Source organism: Pseudochaenichthys georgianus, chromosome 23, assembly GCF_902827115.2.
Source record: "Pseudochaenichthys georgianus chromosome 23, fPseGeo1.2, whole genome shotgun sequence".
NCBI lineage: Eukaryota > Metazoa > Chordata > Actinopteri > Perciformes > Channichthyidae > Pseudochaenichthys > Pseudochaenichthys georgianus.
In genome coordinates this window covers 18068455-18087649 of record NC_047525.1, presented here as the reverse complement: position 1 = coordinate 18087649, position 19195 = coordinate 18068455, and the positions used below count along the sequence as shown (strand labels likewise).

Sequence of the window (19195 nt, the reverse complement as noted above, 5' to 3'; positions counted from 1 at the left end):
TTGTTGTTTTTTCTTTGGCTAAATAGATTTTTTCGAGACCATTACATAATTCATTGGCTTAGAATGCACCAGCTAATGATGTTCAGCTGAAAGGAATTTCAGGTCAGAAAACATTTTTGTTTTTGTTCTGAAAACATTTACGCACCACATTGTAGTTGTTTAATGTTAACAACTTGTTGATGTCACAATTAAGGCCACATTTATTTCAAACATAAGGAGTAAGGAAGTGAGCAGTGCTCTAATTGCAAATCTTATGTACCTGGTGCCAATAGAATCTTACATCTATAAATGTATATACATGAACTGTAGGCCGCGTTATTAAAAACTGCAATGTTACAGATAGCTTTCCAAAAGAGTGGACTAAAAGGCCTTGTAGACAGGTGCTTATGTGGAAAGAGGAATTCAAAAGAGACCTACATATGAAACCCAGATTGAGTGGGTTATCACAGAAGAAGACAGAGTTACAGAAACAGTTGATGCGTGTGTCTTCAGTAATCCTTGATTTAATAGTGAGGAGCTCTGCCTGCAGCTCCTCGTCCTTCATGGCTTGGTTTTCAATGGCGAGTAGGTGTTAACACGTGTTTACAGCCTCACCATTAGGACTGACTGTTGCTCGCTGCTTTATAACACTAACTTAAAGAGACACATCGGCCCAGGATAGATGTTGAGACACCCTCTCCCAATCCTTTCTGATATAGCTGCGTCTTTCGGCAGCTGTGTCTAGCATTGTATCTTGTGGGGAGAAAGTTTCTGATGTATACAGCTCTATTGTCCATTCTTCAAAACAAATATTTTGTATATACACTGAACAAAAATATAAATGCAACACTTTTGTTTTTGCTCTCATTTTTCATGAGATGAACTCAAAGATCTAAAACATTTTCTATATACACAAAATAACCATTTCTCTCAAATATTGTTCACAAATCTGAACAAATCTGTGATAGTGAGCACTTCTCCTTTGCCGAGATAATCCATCCCACCTCACAGGTGTGGCATATCAAGATGCTGATTAGACAGCATGATTATTGCACAGGTGTGCCTTAGGCTGGCCACAATAAAAGGCCACTCTAAAATGTTCAGTTTTATCACACAGCACAATGCCACAGATGTCGCAAGTTTTGAGGGAGCGTGCAATTGGCATGCTGACAGCAGGAATGTCCACCAGAGCTGTTGCCCGTGAATTGAATGTTCATTTCTCTACCATAAGCCGTCTCCAAAGGCGTTTCAGAGAATTTGGCAGTACATCCAACCGGCCTCACAACCGCAGACCACGTGTAACCACACCAGCCCAGGACCTCCACATCCAGCATGTTCACCTCCAAGATCGTCTGAGACCAGCCACTCGGACAGCTGCTGCAACAATCGGTTTGCATAACCAAAGAATATCTGCACAAACTGTCAGAAACCGTCTCAGGGAAGCTCATCTGCATGCTCGTCGTCCTCATCGGGGTCTCGACCTGACTCCGGTTCGTCGTCGTAACCGACTTGAGTGGGCAAATGCTCACATTCGATTGGGTCTGGCGCGTTGGAGAGGTGTTCTCTTCATGGATGAATCCCGGTTTCACTGTTCAGGACAGATGACAGACAGCGTGTGTGGCGTTGTGTGGGTGAGCGGTTTTCTGATGTCAATGTTGTGAATCGAGTGGCCCATGGTGGTGATGGGGTTATGGTATGGGCAGGCGTATGTTATGGACGACGAACACAGGTGCATTTTATTGATGGCATTGTGAATGCAAAGAGATACCGTGACGAGATCCTGAGGCCCATTGTTGTGCCATTCATCCACGACCATCACCTCATGTTGCAGCATGAGAATGCACGGCCCCATGTTGCAAGGATCTGTACACAATTCCTGGAGGCTGAAAACATCCCAGTTCTTGCATGGCCAGCATACTCACCGGACATGTCACCCATTGAGCATGTTTGGGATGATCTGGATCGGCGTATACGACAGCGTGTTCCAGTTCCAGCAACTTCGCACAGCCATTGAAGAGGAGTGGACCAACATTCCACAGGCCACAATCAACAACCTGATCAACTCTATGCGAAGAAGATGTGTTGCACTGCGTGAGGCAAATGGTGGTCACACCAGATACTGACTGGTTTTCGGACCCCCCCAGACCCCCCCAATAAAGCAAAACTGCACGTTTCAGAGTGGCCTTTTATTGTGGCCAGCCTAAGGCACACCTGTGCAATAATCATGCTGTCTAATCAGCATCTTGATATGCCACACCTGTGAGGTGGGATGGATTATCTCGGCAAAGGAGAAGTGCTCACTATCACAGATTTTTTCAGATTTGTGAACAATATTTGAGAGAAATGGTTATTTTGTGTATATAGAAAATGTTTTAGATCTTTGAGTTCATCTCATGAAAAATGGGAGCAAAAACAAAAGTGTTGCATTTATATTTTTGTTCAGTGTATAACGCATTTCAACACCATAAATGCCTTCCAGGACAGACTGCCCAAATTATGCAAAATGACCCCTTATAGAACGGTGAGGCTAAATGGAACTGTGTCCCTAGTTCTGTTTATGTCCTGGCTTGATAGTCATCATTATATAAAAGCTAAGGAAGGCTGAGGTCGAACACAATCAATTATCAAAGCCGCGTTGTGTATACATTTGAGATCAGCTGTGGTCCTTTTCGTCTCTCTGTATGTCATTTGGTCCTTCCTCGCAGTATGTCTATGTTTGTGTAACCTGTCTGACCTCTCTGCTTGGTCAACCTCAGAGACTCAGACTAAACACAAAGGAAAGTCATCATGGTCAGGCACTGGGTTTGGACACACACACACACACACACACACACACACACACACACACACACACACACACACACACACACACACACACACACACACACACACACACACACACACACACACACACACACACACACACACACACACACACACACACACACACAGGGGCAGTCCTGTTTGATCCCCGGTTAAAAGTCAGTGGAGGGTGTTACATGTTTGAAGTTCACTTGAGTCCCATCAAAATGCCCCATTGGAAATGTACCGACCTTTCGGCGGTCAGTGGGGCCCCACAAACACACTCTTGTGCACATACTGTAGATGTTCACGTTGTCAGACCCCTGTAAACACCTAATGCCTAGTTTGTGTGTGTGTGTGTGTGTGTGTGTGTGTGTGTGTGTGTGTGTGTGTGTGTGTGTGTGTGTGTGTGTGTGTGTGTGTGTGTGTGTGTGTGTGTGTGTGTGTGTGTGTGTGTGTGTGTGTGTGTGTGTGTGTGTGTGTGTGTGTGTGTGTGTGTGTGTCATCCCTTCCATCGGACATTTCCCGACACATAAACTCTCATTGACTGATGTTTTGTTTATGATGCCTAATAGGCTGCTATTCTACCATAGCTGACCCTCTCTCTCTCTCTGTGTCCAATCCCAACAGATGTGGACGAGTGTGCAGACAACAACGGTGGATGCCAGCAAGTGTGTCTCAACACCATGGGGAGCTACGAGTGTCAGTGCACACATGGCTTCTTCCTCAGCGACAACCAGCATACCTGCATCCACCGCTCTGATGGTAAGACTGAAACACTCACACTGTTCTGTTAGAGCTGTTCTCTTACACTCTCTGGAGACCTGAGAGAACATGTGAAGCTTTATTTCAGGGTTATGTGAAGCTAGTTGGTGTTCCATGCTCACTCTATTACTAAGCAAAGGGTTTAAAGTGTCTACAATATTTTATGGTAACTGGACCTGTTTTCCAGAGACCTGAGAGAGTGACCTGAGAATGTGACAAAGCATTTATTTATTATTGGTTGAGTAATTTTATGCTAAGTCATTGAAAAGAAATCAACCGATGGATGCTGTTCTCGTTGTAGTTAAGGAAGAGTTGTTTGTCCCACTGTGTTTGATTGGATATGTAAAAGACAATTTAATGCAGACTTATTGTAAAAAGGTCTTCATTTTTTGTAGACATTTATTTGTGGGAATATGATAAAAGACTCACACACACCTCCTGTATATGAGCAAGACACTTAAGGCCCGAAAACGAAATCGGCCGTTTTCGTTAGTCGGACGACGAAGCGTGCCCTGTCGCCCAAACTCAATTTGGTGTGTCCCGCACATAGACTGGTCCTGCACCGTCGGCCGTGAGACGCCTTATTTGGCCTTTCATGGCCGTGCGTCGGCCACAGGCAGTCGGACAAAGACATCACTCTGATTGGCTCTTCAGCTAGCGAATCAGTGCATGAAAAGCGAAACGGTTGCTTGAGAATGTCTTCCACAAGCAACACTCCAATGGCTGATAGCTCCAGTACCGCACGAAACATGTTTTCGATGGACGAGAGTGAAAATGGAATGCACACGCTATTTGTTGTTTGTTTATATCACAAAGTCTGTTCTTCTTCTCTGTCTTCCGGTTGTTGCCTCTTTTGAATGACGAATACACACTACCGCCGCCTTCTGGTAAGGAGAGTTATTGCCACTCACGCATGCGCAGTTCGTACGTGCTCGGCTGAAGTCTTTGCGGTGTGTTCCAGTGCGACACATGGCCAAGACGCAGGAGAACACGCCGGCGTCAGCATCGGCGAGTTCTTTGGTGACTGCTTGATGTGTCAGGGCCTTTAGACTACGCGATTTTTCGGAGCTGCATCGTTTGTAGTTGTTTGTGTCTTTCTGTGGCGGCTGTGCCTGTCTTTTTCTGTGTCCTATTACTGTAACTCTCCAACAAGAAGAGGCACTTAAAGCAGGGCTCCTAGGGTAGGGACACCTTGGGCCCCTGATCCTGTGCCCATTCAGTGATACATTCAGGCTCTTCCAGGTACTACTGGTCTTTAGGAGTGGAGACAAAACACATTTTTGGTCAGCAAAATATCAGTCCACTCAACAAGATACTATCCATGTGTCTATAAAATGGTTTGATCCCTTGTGACATTATAAAGCCATTGCTCTTTTCTGCCGACTCATAACCTCCTCTCTGGATCACACGTTGACGTGGGATTCGACGGCCCTTACATCATATGTTTGGCTCGGTCAGTCGCTCTCCACTCCCAAACTGGCATTGTACTTATTTTTAAAATCATTTGACCCCCCTCTACCCTGGCATCCCTGACCCATTACGCCTGTCACGTTTAATTTATGGGCTCATTCTGCCGCGGCGAGGGGTGCTGAAGGAGGAGTGATCCCGAGGTGAGGCAGGGTTGTCGTCTCCTTCCCTCTTCACTCACACGCACATTCTCTAAGCACAATGCTCACATCCATTCGGTGGTGAATGGGGACAGTGTGGACGTGGAAGTTCAAAGACAGATGAGAGGACAGTCATCCGTCATCCTTGTGATGGCACAGAAAGGAGACGCAGGAGGAATGTGGTGAGAGATGAAGAGTGAGGGGGAGGAGAGAGGGATCAAATACAGGAAGAGGCTGCCACAGAGTGACCTCTTCTCTATCCTCTTCTCCCTGTTAGTGTGCTCAGAGTGAAGGCGTGTTAGGAGGCAGAATGTTAGAGGATCCTCTGTTGAGACGGTCAGAAAAAGAGTTAGAAGAGATGCAGAAATAGAAGTGTGTTTGCTCACTGGAAACCCCATAAACCAGCATGTGAATATATCTCTTCTGCTCCCCTTAAAGGGGCCCTATCATGCTCATGTTCATAGTTGTATTTGTGTCTCGACTGTGACGTGTTTAAATACTTTAATGTTCAAAGATATCTTTATGTTTCTTATACTGCCTGTGCTGCAGCACCTCTTTTCACCCTCTGTCTGAAACCAGAGCACAGACTGCTCTGATTGGTTAGCTTGCCGGCTCTGTTGTGATTGGTCAACCGCTAAGAGATGTCCCGCCCCTGAGCCTATCACGTATTGTGTTGGAGCCAATACAAGCGGGAGTGTTACAGTGTGATGTCATTATGTGTTAGGGAAATAAACTCCCTCTGGAGGGAACATTGGGATTTGAGCCTTTGCAGACCATTGATATACTTTATTAATCCCTGTGGGGAAATTGTTTCTCTGCATTTGACCCATCCTGTGTTAGGAGCAGTGTGCTGCCATTTTGAACGGCGCCCGGGGAGCAGTGTAGGGAACGGTGCCTTGCTCAGGGACACCTCCGTAGCACTTGGTCTTGCCGGGACTTGAACTGGTGACCTTCCAGTTGCCAAGCAAAGCCCCTATCGACTTCGCCACCACCGTCCATTGACATCAAATCGAATCAAATCCAGTTTTATTTATATAGCACATTTATAAACGATTTTTGGTATGCAACCTATATAACACACTACAGGTAAGGGAAATTCCCTAAAAAACATAATGCCTCTTTCTGAGACAGCCATTGAGAGTTTTAACTTTGTATTTACAAAAGAATCAGACCACAAATTAAATATGTAATAGTTTTCCCCATTAAAACCTTTAATATTCCTTATGCTTTGGGAAAAGGCTTGCCAAACCGTACATTTGAGTGAATCAATTTCAATGTCAAAGCAGTTCCTGTGTCAATATGTGTAATTCCTGCTGCTGTCAGAGGGATGTTCACGGTCAGCACGCAGTGAAGATGCTTGTGGTGTGTTCCTGGTACTCTGGCAGGCTTCATGAGCCTTCACCCAGAGCCCCCACCCCGTACAGAGATCCTCAATCAGACACTTGTCTCCTCTCATTCATCCCGCACAGGAATAGCAGCAGCATCCCGGTGTCCCACAGGAATCTCCTCGCACATGATTTTTTTCCATCTTCCCAACCGTGACCCGCTTCTCTTCATCTTGTCTCTTTTTAATCCCTCTCTTTATTTCTTCTTCGAAAGGCTTTAAACCAGATAGCTCAATCTGACAAGATATTCACATACTGTACTATATTAATCTTACACATTAACCTACGTGATGAGATATAAGGCTTTAAAAAAGTGAAGAACACAACAAGAGAACATTCTTTTGCATTTTAAATAAGCCCTATTACGCTTTTTGGGGTTTTCCCTTTCCTGTAGTGTCATATAGGTTTTTGTGCATGTAAATGGTCTGCAAAGGCTAAAATCCCATAGTTCCCTCCAGAGGGAGTTTCTCTCCCACACACTCCCCCGTATATTCCTCCATTTACCTCCAACAACAACCTGTGGAGAGCTACAGAGCTTTTTATTGGCTTGTATGCAATGATGTGTATCCTGGCAGGTCTGCTTGTTATTGACCCCCAGAGACCGTCTGCTGTTAATCTCACCTATACGTACCATATTTACCATAAGTGCAACAGAAGGGATTCCTAGGCTCCAACCAGCTTCACAAATTGTAGTCTATTAGATAAAAATGATCCCAAATGCAGCTGTTGTGCGAGACTTGTGTTAGATTGTTGCTTTGCATGTGGTGAGTGTCAGCTCACAGCTCATTTCTTTCTCCCCGACACTCGCCTGGAGGATAATAAAGCCGAGCAACAATTGTTTGTTCCATTATGGTTTGTTTCCACTCTGTAGTGCCTCACAGCTCTGTCTGAAGCACACCCAGACAAGAACTTGACTCCCGATCTCGGGTTTGGAAACAGCTCTCGCAGTGAATGTTCCTGATCTGTCATGATGTGGGAGGGCTGTGACCACATGAGTCAGGTATGGCTAACAGGCCTAACGCTGACATGCATGTAGAGTGGAGAAGCTCACATCCTGTTTGGACTATTGCGGATCTCTAAAATGGCTATCTGGCTCATCACTGAAAGTTTTTGCGTTACCTGCTGCCCTTGAAAAAGGATTTAAAAGACTGAGATTATGTCATCAATAATCGTAGCGTAGGTGTGTGTGATTTGCAGCAGCAGTGCAGAGTTGGAATAGTTTCAGTATGAAATATCAAACTGATGCCTCCAAGTTAACCGGGGCTGTCCCTTACGTCTGATTTATTCATGGTAGTTAATGTAATCCTCGCCAAAACAGACTGAAAACAATACGCTTGTAAATTCTCCTCCAAGCTCAACACTAAAGTTCCTGGCAAAGTTGGAATTGGCAGAAAGTTGGGAATTTTAAACACTTGGTCTCATGCGGACGCCTCGCCAGGCGCTGCAATTTTGGTCACAGTAGTCTGTGTGAATTTTAAAAACCCATTACCAGGGGATGCTTGATAGCGTACTGTGGGGAAGAAAGATTTGACCAGAAGACAATTCAGAAACGTGTAAAATGTAACTTCAAAATAAAATATTTCCCACAGTATTAGGACTACGTGTAGAAAATGTAACTTATTTTGAAGCTGCATTTTTCAGATTGCCTCATGTTCAAGGTTTCCCCCACAGTTGAAACCATCTTTATGTCCCGTGCATGTAAACACGGTACTGGGTGAAGAAACTGACCCGTCTGCAGCTCTAGAAGGCGGTATGTGATGGCATCACAATTAGCGGGATGTTATGTTGCTCCAACATGCAGGGATCAATTCAGTGCAGTGGAGTATTAGTTACATATTTCTCGTGCTTCTCAATGTAATGTGATAACTTAAATAACAATTGTTTTGATTAATCTGGGTTTTTTTTCTTCATAAATTGAAATAATACAAATTTCAAAAATCCAAGGTGATGTCTTCAAACTCAAAAATGTCAAGAATCCAAATATATTGTCAAAACAAATGAGATAGCATCTTAAGAAACATCCCCTACCCATTGGTATCCAAGCAAACCTTTATTTATTGATTCCGCAAATCACCGTTTATTTAGCATTTCTTCATATTTATTATGGTTTATAACATAATGTAAGCAGATACACAGTCGTTTTAGAGGCATTATAAATATACAGAATTGACCAGGAATCGCATCTCTTACTAACACGCTTTGTATTATTACAAAGGTACAACTACATAATACTGTTATATATGTTATATATGTTTTATATATTGCTTGTGTATGCCTAAACACGAAGAGCAATGTTGTGAAATAATAAACTATACAGTGTACAATGTGTTGAGAGGGAGGCAAATAGAGCAATGGATTGTGGGAGAATGGGATGGGGGAGTTGTGAATTGGGGGGGAAGAGAAAAACAAACACAGAGAGACAAACATAGTGGAGTGAACCAATGGAAGCTGCATGCGTTTATTTGGAGTTGTGTAAGGAGAGGAAGCAGACACACACACACACACACACACACACAACACACACACACACACACACACACACACACACCACACACACACACACACACACACACACACACACACACACACACACACACACACACACACACACACACCACACACACAGATTCATAGACATGCATTCATACACCAAAACTCACAGACTGGCACGCTGCACTCTTCACGGAGGAGGAATTCTCACTTTAAACAAACCAAGGCAGGAAATTGGAGGTACAGGGAGCTTTTAAATGCCGGCCCGGGGGCATGTGGGAACTCTTAAGTACAGGGAGCTCTGTCTAACCTGGCTGTTATCATCATCAATTACAAACATCATCAAAAGCCAGAAACCATCCACCTGTCATACACCATAAACACTTAGAGCTCAGCGTGTCTGTAATATACAGTAAATCCTCACCTGTTGTTGTTTAAGAAACCCTAATGTGTGTAGAAGCACATCCTAAAGCTGAAATCACTATCCTTACAACAACAACAACAACAACAACAACAACAACAACAACAACAACGTCTAAATGCCCTATAGGTAGTAGTTTTGACCTAAAACACAAGGTTAGACGTATAGAGTTTAAAAGGAATAACTTTGGTTTAGTTGTGGAGTCCAGGATTGATACATTTTTCAATCATGTATTTGGAAGATTTGGCGGTAAGGTGACCTCTCACATTCAGGACAGTGGCTGAATAAAGACGACTGAATACAGATTCAAGGTTTACTTAAATGTTCCAAAGTGTTTCAAAGTGAACACACACACACACACACACACACACACACACACACACACACACACACACACACACACACACACACACACACACACACACACACACACACCACACACACACACACACACACACACTGTGTCATCAGAGCATGGCGGGGGTGCTGAAAGTGACTAATGCTTTCGTTCCTAAACACCCGCTCTTTTTTAACTTTATAAATACTTTGTTTAAATATTATTCCAGCATGTGATTTTAACTTTTACAAACAAGCTTTAATAACTCAGCAATCTCTCTCTCTTGCAGGTAAACATGAGTTATTTACCTTTTAAATACGAGTTATTTACCTGCAAGCGGAAGGTGGAATCCAGGTCCTCTGTTCTGCTCTGTTTCCCCTCTGCAATATCTTTAGGCCAGAGCTTGTCTGTGGTCAGTGGAAATGTTTAGTACGAAGGCGTGGAGCTGACCTGGTGTCGCTGCCGCTCAGGAGCAAACACATGACACATCAAGTAAAGTCACACTGTCTCCTCCATTCCAAGCCTGTTACAGGAAGCTAACACCCTGATGCACAACACCCTCGATCTTACTTTTTCAGTGTGAATTAAACAGTTTCCCAAATGTTTCTCCTCTCGTTAACTTAAGCAGCTGGACTCTGTTAACACAACACACTGAACTCTGGTTCGCCTGCTCTCTTGCCTCCATGTCAACGCTGCTGCCTTGAGGTTATAGATTTAAGTTGCTCAGAGGACAAGAGTAATGCTTGTGCTGAATATTCTCCAACTGCAACATGCATTTAAGGCAAATGTCCCACATTTCAGTTCGCCCTAGGTATCAGTTTTTTGATTTGATTGGGATAGCTAATCCATCACAGTGATGTTATTTCGTCCTAATCATTCACCTCTGTAAACTTGTGAGCTGTTTGTCCTTCAAGTTTGTTTTGTAGATTTGCATCCAGATACATTTGTGCTGTGCTTTTGAGTTAATGCCTTGAATATGAAAAGATTATTTTGCATCATTGCTTCTTAATTGGATGTAAACGTTTTTTGAACAGGATGTGGGTGGATATATGGAAAGAAAAGCACTTTTAATGACAGAAAGATTTGATAATTGGAATTTTCGTAATGGCTTGATTGTTTTGATTGTAGAACTTTGCCACTTGTGTATCACATGGTCACCACTAAGATGAGGATTGAATACCAGGAATACAGTGAATGTGAGATCATTGAAATCTTTTCACAAAGTATTTTTAAATACAGCCCGAGCCGCAAAGCGTCTCTTCAAGTGACTTGATCGCATTACAACTGTATATCTATTTAACTATGCTATCCACTTCAACTCTAAAACACTGAGGATTATGAAGATCAAAAAGAAATGTCATTTTCAATCCTTTCTTTAACACTAACTTAATTGACTTTAAGTAATGCTGGGGGTTCAAGTGAACTCCAGTTCCAGGTAGTTCCGCTGGTCATTTGATCTTCAAAGTTACTGTAAATAAAAGGGATGAACGGTCAGGGCAGTTTGCTAGCGGTTGTTAGTGTTTCTCTAAATTAAGAGCACATTTCCGGTCACAAAGGGGATTTTGCTACTTGTCCCCTCTCTCTGTTATTGCTCTGGGCGTGTTCATTTTCTTTTCGGATTCACTGAAGCGGAGGGTAAACACAGTATTTTTGTTCCAGGTTTCACAACCGTTTACTGCTTAGCTATGTGTGCTCTGAAAGAACAGGGCCTACTGCCTTTTTAATGCTTTAATTGAACTAGTTTCCCTCCAAATCTCCAAATATAAAAGTGTGGTTTTGTAAAATCATATACATGTTATACATATAGGGATGTTAAAATGCACGTCACTCCCACCGTGAGAGTTAAAGTTGGATACTGAAGGAGTAAGCAAAAGAATGTGTGTGTGTGTGTGTGTGTGTGTGTGTGTGTGTGTGTGTGTGTGTGTGTGTGTGTGTGTGTGTGTGTGTGTGTGTGTGTGTGTGTGTGTGTGTGTGTGGTGTGTGTGTGTGTGTGTGTGTGTGTGTGTGTGTGTGTGTGTGTGTGTGTGTTTGAAGAAGAGATTGGGGAGGGTTATTAGAAAGGCACAGTCCTTATTTAAAGGAGTTCAATGCAGCCAGTTAAAGAAAAGCTCTCATTGAAATTCATGGCTTAGCACCTATAGCAGTGCGGTCCGAGCAGACCAGTGCAGACCCACAGCCAGCGCCTGACAGATTTCAATTAAAACGCCATTTACAAGAGCATGGATGGAAAAGTTGAAGGAAGGCGGAGGTGGGAGTGAGGGGGGGGGGATACGGTTGAGGAGTTTTTTTTAATTCTGTCTGGAGAGCTGTTCACTTCAATACTCGTTCAGAACATTTTGTCTCGTTTCATTCTCTAGCTCTTCGTCCTGTTTCACATGGTTTGGCTTAGTTACCCAGATTTTCAATGTTAAAACTCGAACCCTTCATCTTTGGTTATATAGCATTGCGTCCCCATGTTGGGATACACATTTATATACAAGTTGCATGTCTAATTTTAATGTCATAAATTGAAAGAAAATACATGGAAAAGAGACAAAGCACATACTCTCCAGTACAAGGCAAATGTAAAGTAGGTCCAACACGATCCCACATACCGGGCAGTGCACGGGCTGAGGTGATGTAACAGCCTCTCTCTGCAGTCTACAGCACTGTTTTCTTCACACAGGAAGCTGTTACAGCAGTTTAAATTGTTCCTGTTTGATAGAGCTTTTGAGGCTTTTTAAAAAGCTTCATTTAAAAGGGGCCTTTTAAGTGGAGTTCTTTATGTGTGGCTTTGTGTCTACCATACAGTCACAGTACAAACACTTTATACACACAGGAATTGCACATGGTCATTGGCTGGTGTGCATGTGCATGTAGAGTTAGACGCACACACAGATGCTCTTATTGGACAGTGTCAGTACTGTATTTACTACATTTTTCAGAAGATAGCCAGATATCTTCCTTGTCTCTACACATAAGTCTATAGTTGTAGAGACAGCAAACCCTAAAGGCAAATATTTAACTAATTTGTCCCTGGATTAAGGTTGGCCTATTCCCTCCTCTCTCGGTGCATGAAAGTCATTCTGTTGCATTCAGGCCCGATAATGCTCCTTTTCAGGTTCTTATTTGTATTTTGTGCCTTTTTTACTGTCACATGCTTTAAAGTTGAATACATTTGTTATTTTTCTCATACTGCCTTTTCACCCTCTGTTTGAAACCAGAGCCCAGTCTGTTTTGATTGGTCAGCTTGTCGGCTCTATTGTGATTGGTCAACCGCTAAAAAATGTCCTGCCCCTTAGCCTATCATGTACACAATGTGTTGGTACGCTGGCCAATAGAAGCCTGAGGGTTACACAGGGATGTGAATATGTTACGGAAGTAAAAAACGGAGTCCAATCGAGGTGAAAAAAAGCCAGGCAGCAGCAAGTGACAACATTAATAGTGTCTACATTTATCTCAACAGTGGCATTGAGTATATGAGTATTGAAAGCAGTTTAATGCAATAAAATGTTTAAATGTTGTGACACCTTTGAAAGCTATCATCATATTTTCTACAGAGTTATTTGAACATGTGAAATGTCTCTTTCTCCCCGGTGAGGAGATCTGGCTGTGAGACCGGTGTTCAGCATCACCTCATTCCTCATCATCCTCCGAGGAAACAAGGAGGAGGCGAATATGAGGCTCTAAATTATCCCTCTCCTTCTACCTCTTCCACATTCCTCTCCTCTTTCTTCTCTCCATCCGTCTCTCTTTCACTTCATTCCTGCTTTTTTTTTGTCTCCCATTAGACATTCGGGGCTTTGGGGTGTAACGCTGCAAGAGTCGGGTTGTAATAACACGGCTGTGATATGCTTGGACCTCATCTGGAGTCAGAGCTCCTGAGAGAGATGTGTGGAGAGGTGGATAAAGAAAAGGCAGGGGAGAGGGAAGGAAAAAGACAGACAGAGGGCAATAAAAGAGACAGGGGAACAGAGGAGAGACTGTGTGAGAGACAGAGAGGCTCTTGCTGGGCCCTGAAGACGTGTCTTAGGGTTTTATCTGGACCCGCTGGGCTCCCAGTGTGGAGCTTCAGTAGTTTTAAACCTGCTGACCTCTCCTATCAAAACACAGCTCCTCTTCCAGCTGGAATAAAAAAGGAAACGTCAACCATCTCAATCCATTTTCATTGCTCACTGAAGGATTGCCACTGAAAGGGACATAAACACCACTTTACTTTAAAGAGGCATTTTAGGCAACCTTTTTCCAAAACATACCATCTGTCTTGGGGATACGTTTCCATGTACTTGTGGTAGCTACTGTTTTTAGTTTACAGACATTTTATCTGCATTTTTACAACATGCAAAAAAAGACTTCCTAAGATGGCGATCAAAAGGCAGGTCTTTACGGATTATTGATCAAGCTTACATTACATATCACGGGATATCTCTAATAATAATAATAATAATAATGGGTTCCATTTATAAAGCACTTCATATTTGATTTCAAATCCCGAAGTGCTACCAGCAGTGAGCATGAACAGTATAAATAAACATTACACAACACGGTAGAATTAATAAAAAGCAATACAAAAATAAAAAATAAATAAAAGGGTGATAAAAAGGTCTAGGCAAAGGCTCTTGTGAAGAGATGGGTTTTGAGGCCTTTTTTAAAAGCCTCCACGGTCTGTGGTGCTCTCATATGGTCGGGGAGAGCATTCCACAGACTGGGTGCAGCCAAGCAGAAGGCCCGGTCTCCCATAGTACGGAGCTTAGTCCTGGGGGGTTTGAGGAAGTTGGAGTTGCTGGAGCGGGTGGTCCGCAAAGAGGTATGGGGGGTGAGGAATTCCTTGAGGTAGGGAGGGGCAGTTCCATGGACACACTGGTGGGTGAGGACGGAGACCTTGAATTCGATCCTCAGTTCCACGGGTAGCCAGTGTAGTGCTTTAAGGATGGGGGTGATGTGATCATATTTGCGCACCCTCATCAGGATCCTAGCAGCGCTGTTCTGAATGTATTGGAGCTTCTGGATGCTTTTGTTAGGGATCCCGATGAGGAGTGCATTGCAGTAGTCCAGCCTGGAGGAGACAAAGGCATGGACCAGCTTTTCGGCGTCAGACAGAGTGAGTGTGGGGCGGAGTTTGGCGATGTTCCTGAGGTGATAAAAGGAGTTCTTGCACAGCTGTTTAATGTGGGCCTCAAAGGTCAGATTGGCGTCCATTTTAACACCCAGGTTGGTGACTATTGAGGAGAGGGTAATGTCCTGGCCGGAGAAGGTGATGGTGGTGATGGTGGATGACCGAACCTGGTGTGGGGTGCCAACTATAATGGCTTCGGTCTTGGAGCTGTTGAGTTTCAGGAAGTTTTGCTTCATCCACGCCTGTATCTCCTCCAGGCAGGCAGTGAGTGTGGGTGAAGGCAGGGCTGGATAGTCTCTATCCAACTAGCCGCCTTATTATTACAGGAATCTCTTACCCAATATCACGGTCACTTGCTTTTAGTTTGAAACTGGAGCTTCCTTTAAATAAAAGTTTCTGAACCAGATTAACTGTTCTTAGTGTTTCTGCCATGTGGTTTGCTTTTCATGTCCCATTTTCAAAAGGCTTGGAAAGCTATAAAATATTTACATGCATGCACTACATTAAGAGTTGATTAGTACATTTCGGCAACAATAACTTGATTATTATTTATATCTTCCCAAGCACCTGTGTGTCTGCACTTTTTAATTCGTATGAAGTATTAGAGAAAGAAGGACAATGGCCTTAACCCTACTATAAGTGCTCATATCTTTTTCATTTTGTTAACACAGCCAGCATTTTCTTCTCCAAAAAGTCAGTGATATGTTAAAGTTGTGAAGGAGTGTGGTAGGAATGGTATTTACACTTTATATTTGCTTAATTTGTATTTTGGCTGTGTCCCGTGTGGCTCCTCTTATGTTATGGTGACCGCTCATGTGACCGTGCAGCCATGTCTGCATGCTTTATGCATTGTATTGTTGAGCAGGAGGTAATTTAGTTAAAAAAAAAAACTACTATCGATACGGCAAACGTTTTAATTGTTTGTGTTTGGAGAACAAGTATAATTATTGCGGAGAAAAACCAAATGAACAAATAAAAGTTGTAATGATAATAAAAAAGGATGTAATTTACCTGGTAACACCTGGCATGGTGTTGCCAGCCTATAAAAACAAAGTATTGTTACTCATGGTCTTTGTGGCCCATTCTCTTGATCTGTTTCCCCTGCAGCCTCTGTCCTGCAGGTCTGTTGTATGAGGATGGCAGCGTTAACTTTTAGTGCACTTAAAAACCTTCTCTCATGCACGTCGTGAACTCCTGATTCCACTCCCACTCCTCACCTTGTGTCAGCAGGTCAGCTCTGATGTTGATCCAAGCAGAGTTGGACATCAGATTCCGGCTGAAATATGTATCCAGGGACCCATGTGGGTTCTTCAGCTCTGACGAGTAAACGTGTCAGTGAGCAGCCGGCTCTCCCTCTCGCCCTGCCTCGTCACATCGGACACGTTGAGAGGCCGCAGTTGGTGTTTGTTGTTTTAGGCTCGATTGTGCCGAGTCCCGGGCTGTGTCCACCTTCTCCCTCTGCCTCCGTTTATTTGACTTCTCCCAGGTTTATATTGATTGTAGATACTTTCTTATGAGTTTTCAAACAGGGTCAATGGATGCTTTTGGAAACTTTTAAACTTTTTGTTTACCCCCTGGCTCCATTGCCCTGTCAGTTACAGTGCAAAACTGCATCAATACCTGCCTACATTTAATGCTATATGGTCTGAATTATATAACGTTGAATAGAGGGGTTAGACTTAGTTTGATCTTTTGTTAATCATGTAACTGCACAAATTTCCTTTGGCTCCTTTGATTTGGACTTTGATGGAAATGGTCCTGTTGGAGTGGACAGCTAGAATGGCGGTGTTTAAGAAAGGACTTTTTGTTTGTGAAGGAGACTCTCTAGAAGAAACGGCGCCTTAATGAGGTACTTGAAGCGCTCTTGGGCCCCATGAAGGGACATTATTCACCATGGTGATCAGAGAAGGGGCGTGTCTTTGAACCAAATCTTTTTGGTGAGTGCTACCAAATGCAAATCGTGAGTAAATAGCGAAAATAAGGACAATGGCGGTAATCACTTATTGTTTGTGTTTCTTTTTTACTTAAAATGTCATTCATTTAATTTGAAACACTTACTTCTTACATTTTCCTCATGGTGATTGGATTTGTTTGGAGAGCATCCTCAAGCATGGGGTCTTTACAGCCAAATACACATAACTGGCATTTGGATTCTTATCAGCAGCAGAATAAACTATTAAGATTTTTAGAATTCCCCTAAATGCTCGGTGTAATAGAGCTTTACAAACTCTGCAGACAGACTGAATTTAGGCTCAGTCAGTTCATTTGAGAGTGTTGTAAATGAAAGGTGTCGTATGTTATTCCATTCAAGTAGTGCCGTCTTAGGTTTTACGTTTTATGGTGTTACGTGATTAATTAAATTCCTTCAAACTTCAGTTTTTTGGGGCTGCTTGTTCCTTTCTTGCAAGAAATGAATACATGTATCCTGATTATTGAAACTCAAGCCAGTGTCGAGTGAGATTTTTCGAACAATTTCTTATTAAGTTTCATGTATTTCTCCTAACTCTCCTAACCGCGAAACACTTTGGCATGGAACTGAAGACAATGGACTGAAAAGCAAGATAAATATGTCCTGTAACAGGAGTGTCTCAAATAATAAGTACTCATTTAAAAAGTCCCAAAGAAGTGCGTTGAAGAAGTACTGATCCATCATTTTCCTGACATGAGGAACACAATGTTCCCTCTAGGCTGTCAGTTCACATCATGGAACAGCTAACAAAATCAGAAAAACATAATATCTAGAACATTGATCAGCTCGTGAGTGGATCAAAGCTCTTTTGAAAACACGTACAAAACTCTGTGAAAGAAGCCGTCTTTTGCAAGTTAAGATATTTGATTGTGCCATGACAGGTAGACGACCGCACTCTCCCCAAAAACTAACTTTTCCAGTTCTTCCCAGAGCTCAGTGATATCTTTGGCTGGCTTCTCCTTCCCTATTCGCCTCTCTAGAGACTGGCGCTCGGTCCTCCTCCTACTTGTTTTCCCTCCAGCTGATGAAGATTTAAACACTGGCCTATTTAGACTAGTATTGCCCCATCATGCTCTACAAATCACCGGGATAGGAGACCACATGTCACATGCTCCGGTGAAAGTATGAAGGGATAGAAAAAGGGCCAGCCGTGTCAGCGGTGACAAGACGAAGCCTCGGATTAGTGACCACTGAAAACATGGGCTAAGCACAGTCGTAAATGTAGGCAGAGGGCTTTATTGGTGCTGATGATGAAGAGGAAATGTGTCTGGGTTTTAATGTGTGAGAGAGTGGGGATTTCAGAAATGGTAAAAGTAGTTTCTAATTACAAAGGAAAACATTGGTTTGATGACCGCTGGCTGTTCAGCCTGAGGACCGTGCTCACTGTTCCATGCAAAAAAAACAGGCTGTTAGACGCCCCAACTCATCTTACATATGACATCATAAAAAAAAAAGTGTTGTTCTGTTTTGCATTTGGTTCTTAAACATGTTGTGTTCAATAAACTTCATTTCTTTCCGCAATTTTATAATTCATACCACAGGGGTTCCACTCTTTCATATTTTATTTTGTAACGTGCCTGTAGTTCTTGCTTTGTCTCATTTGTCAAGTTTTCACCAACAGTCACATTTTAATCCTTGACATCAGAGGAACAACAATAATTTTCACCTCTTAACTTATGGTGAACTTCTTAGCAGTTGCTTCTTTCCAGCAGTTACAGAGCAATGTTATTATTCATTTGGAGTCATATTTGTGTCCAGCTAGGCTCCAACTACAGTCTGTCTGTGTTTTCTGCTGATGGCAGTGTACAAGACATGGAAACAATGATCTGAAACTCTCTGTGAAGCTCTGTCAAACTGCAGATCCAGGGTGGCTGTTGGAGGCATGATGTCAAAAGAGTGATGCAGAAATATCTTGGGAAAGCAAAATGTTAAATGCCTAAAAATGTACTTCCTAAATCAGTTCCTCACTTTGGCTGAAATGTTCTTACATGAACACATTATTATCTGCCAAAGTAGATTATTTCAAATAAGGGGTTTCTGCGTTTCTCACTTACTGGTTTAAAGGTAGCTGTGCTGAGGTAGGATATGGTTTCATGTAATCCTCTGCAATACATATGAAATTGGTGGTCTGTCTGGTCACTGTCAATCAAATATGATCAAACTACGCCCACACAATCCTGAGAAATCTGACTTTTTAAAAATCCAAATCATAACTAAAGGTGTTCTTACCTCACTGTTGCTCGTTCAGTCATGAATATTTAGATTTGAAGTTTCTTACTCCATGATATAATTGATGACTTGTAAGACAACAGTTCCTCAGCTCTGTTTCTTTGTCCCCTGAACAG

At 42.8% G+C, this 19195-nt stretch overlaps 1 protein-coding gene across 4 annotated transcripts in view; it reads left to right on the top strand.

Annotated features, from left to right (window-relative positions):
• Nucleotides 1-19195, top strand: part of scube1 (signal peptide, CUB domain, EGF-like 1) — an 84250-nt gene that overhangs the window by 20317 nt on the left and 44738 nt on the right. For all 4 annotated transcript variants that reach the window (XM_034075145.2, XM_034075144.2, XM_034075143.2 and 1 more), the window contains exon 4: nt 3412-3546. In XM_034075145.2, coding sequence (XP_033931036.1) covers nt 3412-3546 — 135 coding nt within the window. The remainder of the gene's footprint in view (nt 1-3411; nt 3547-19195) is intronic.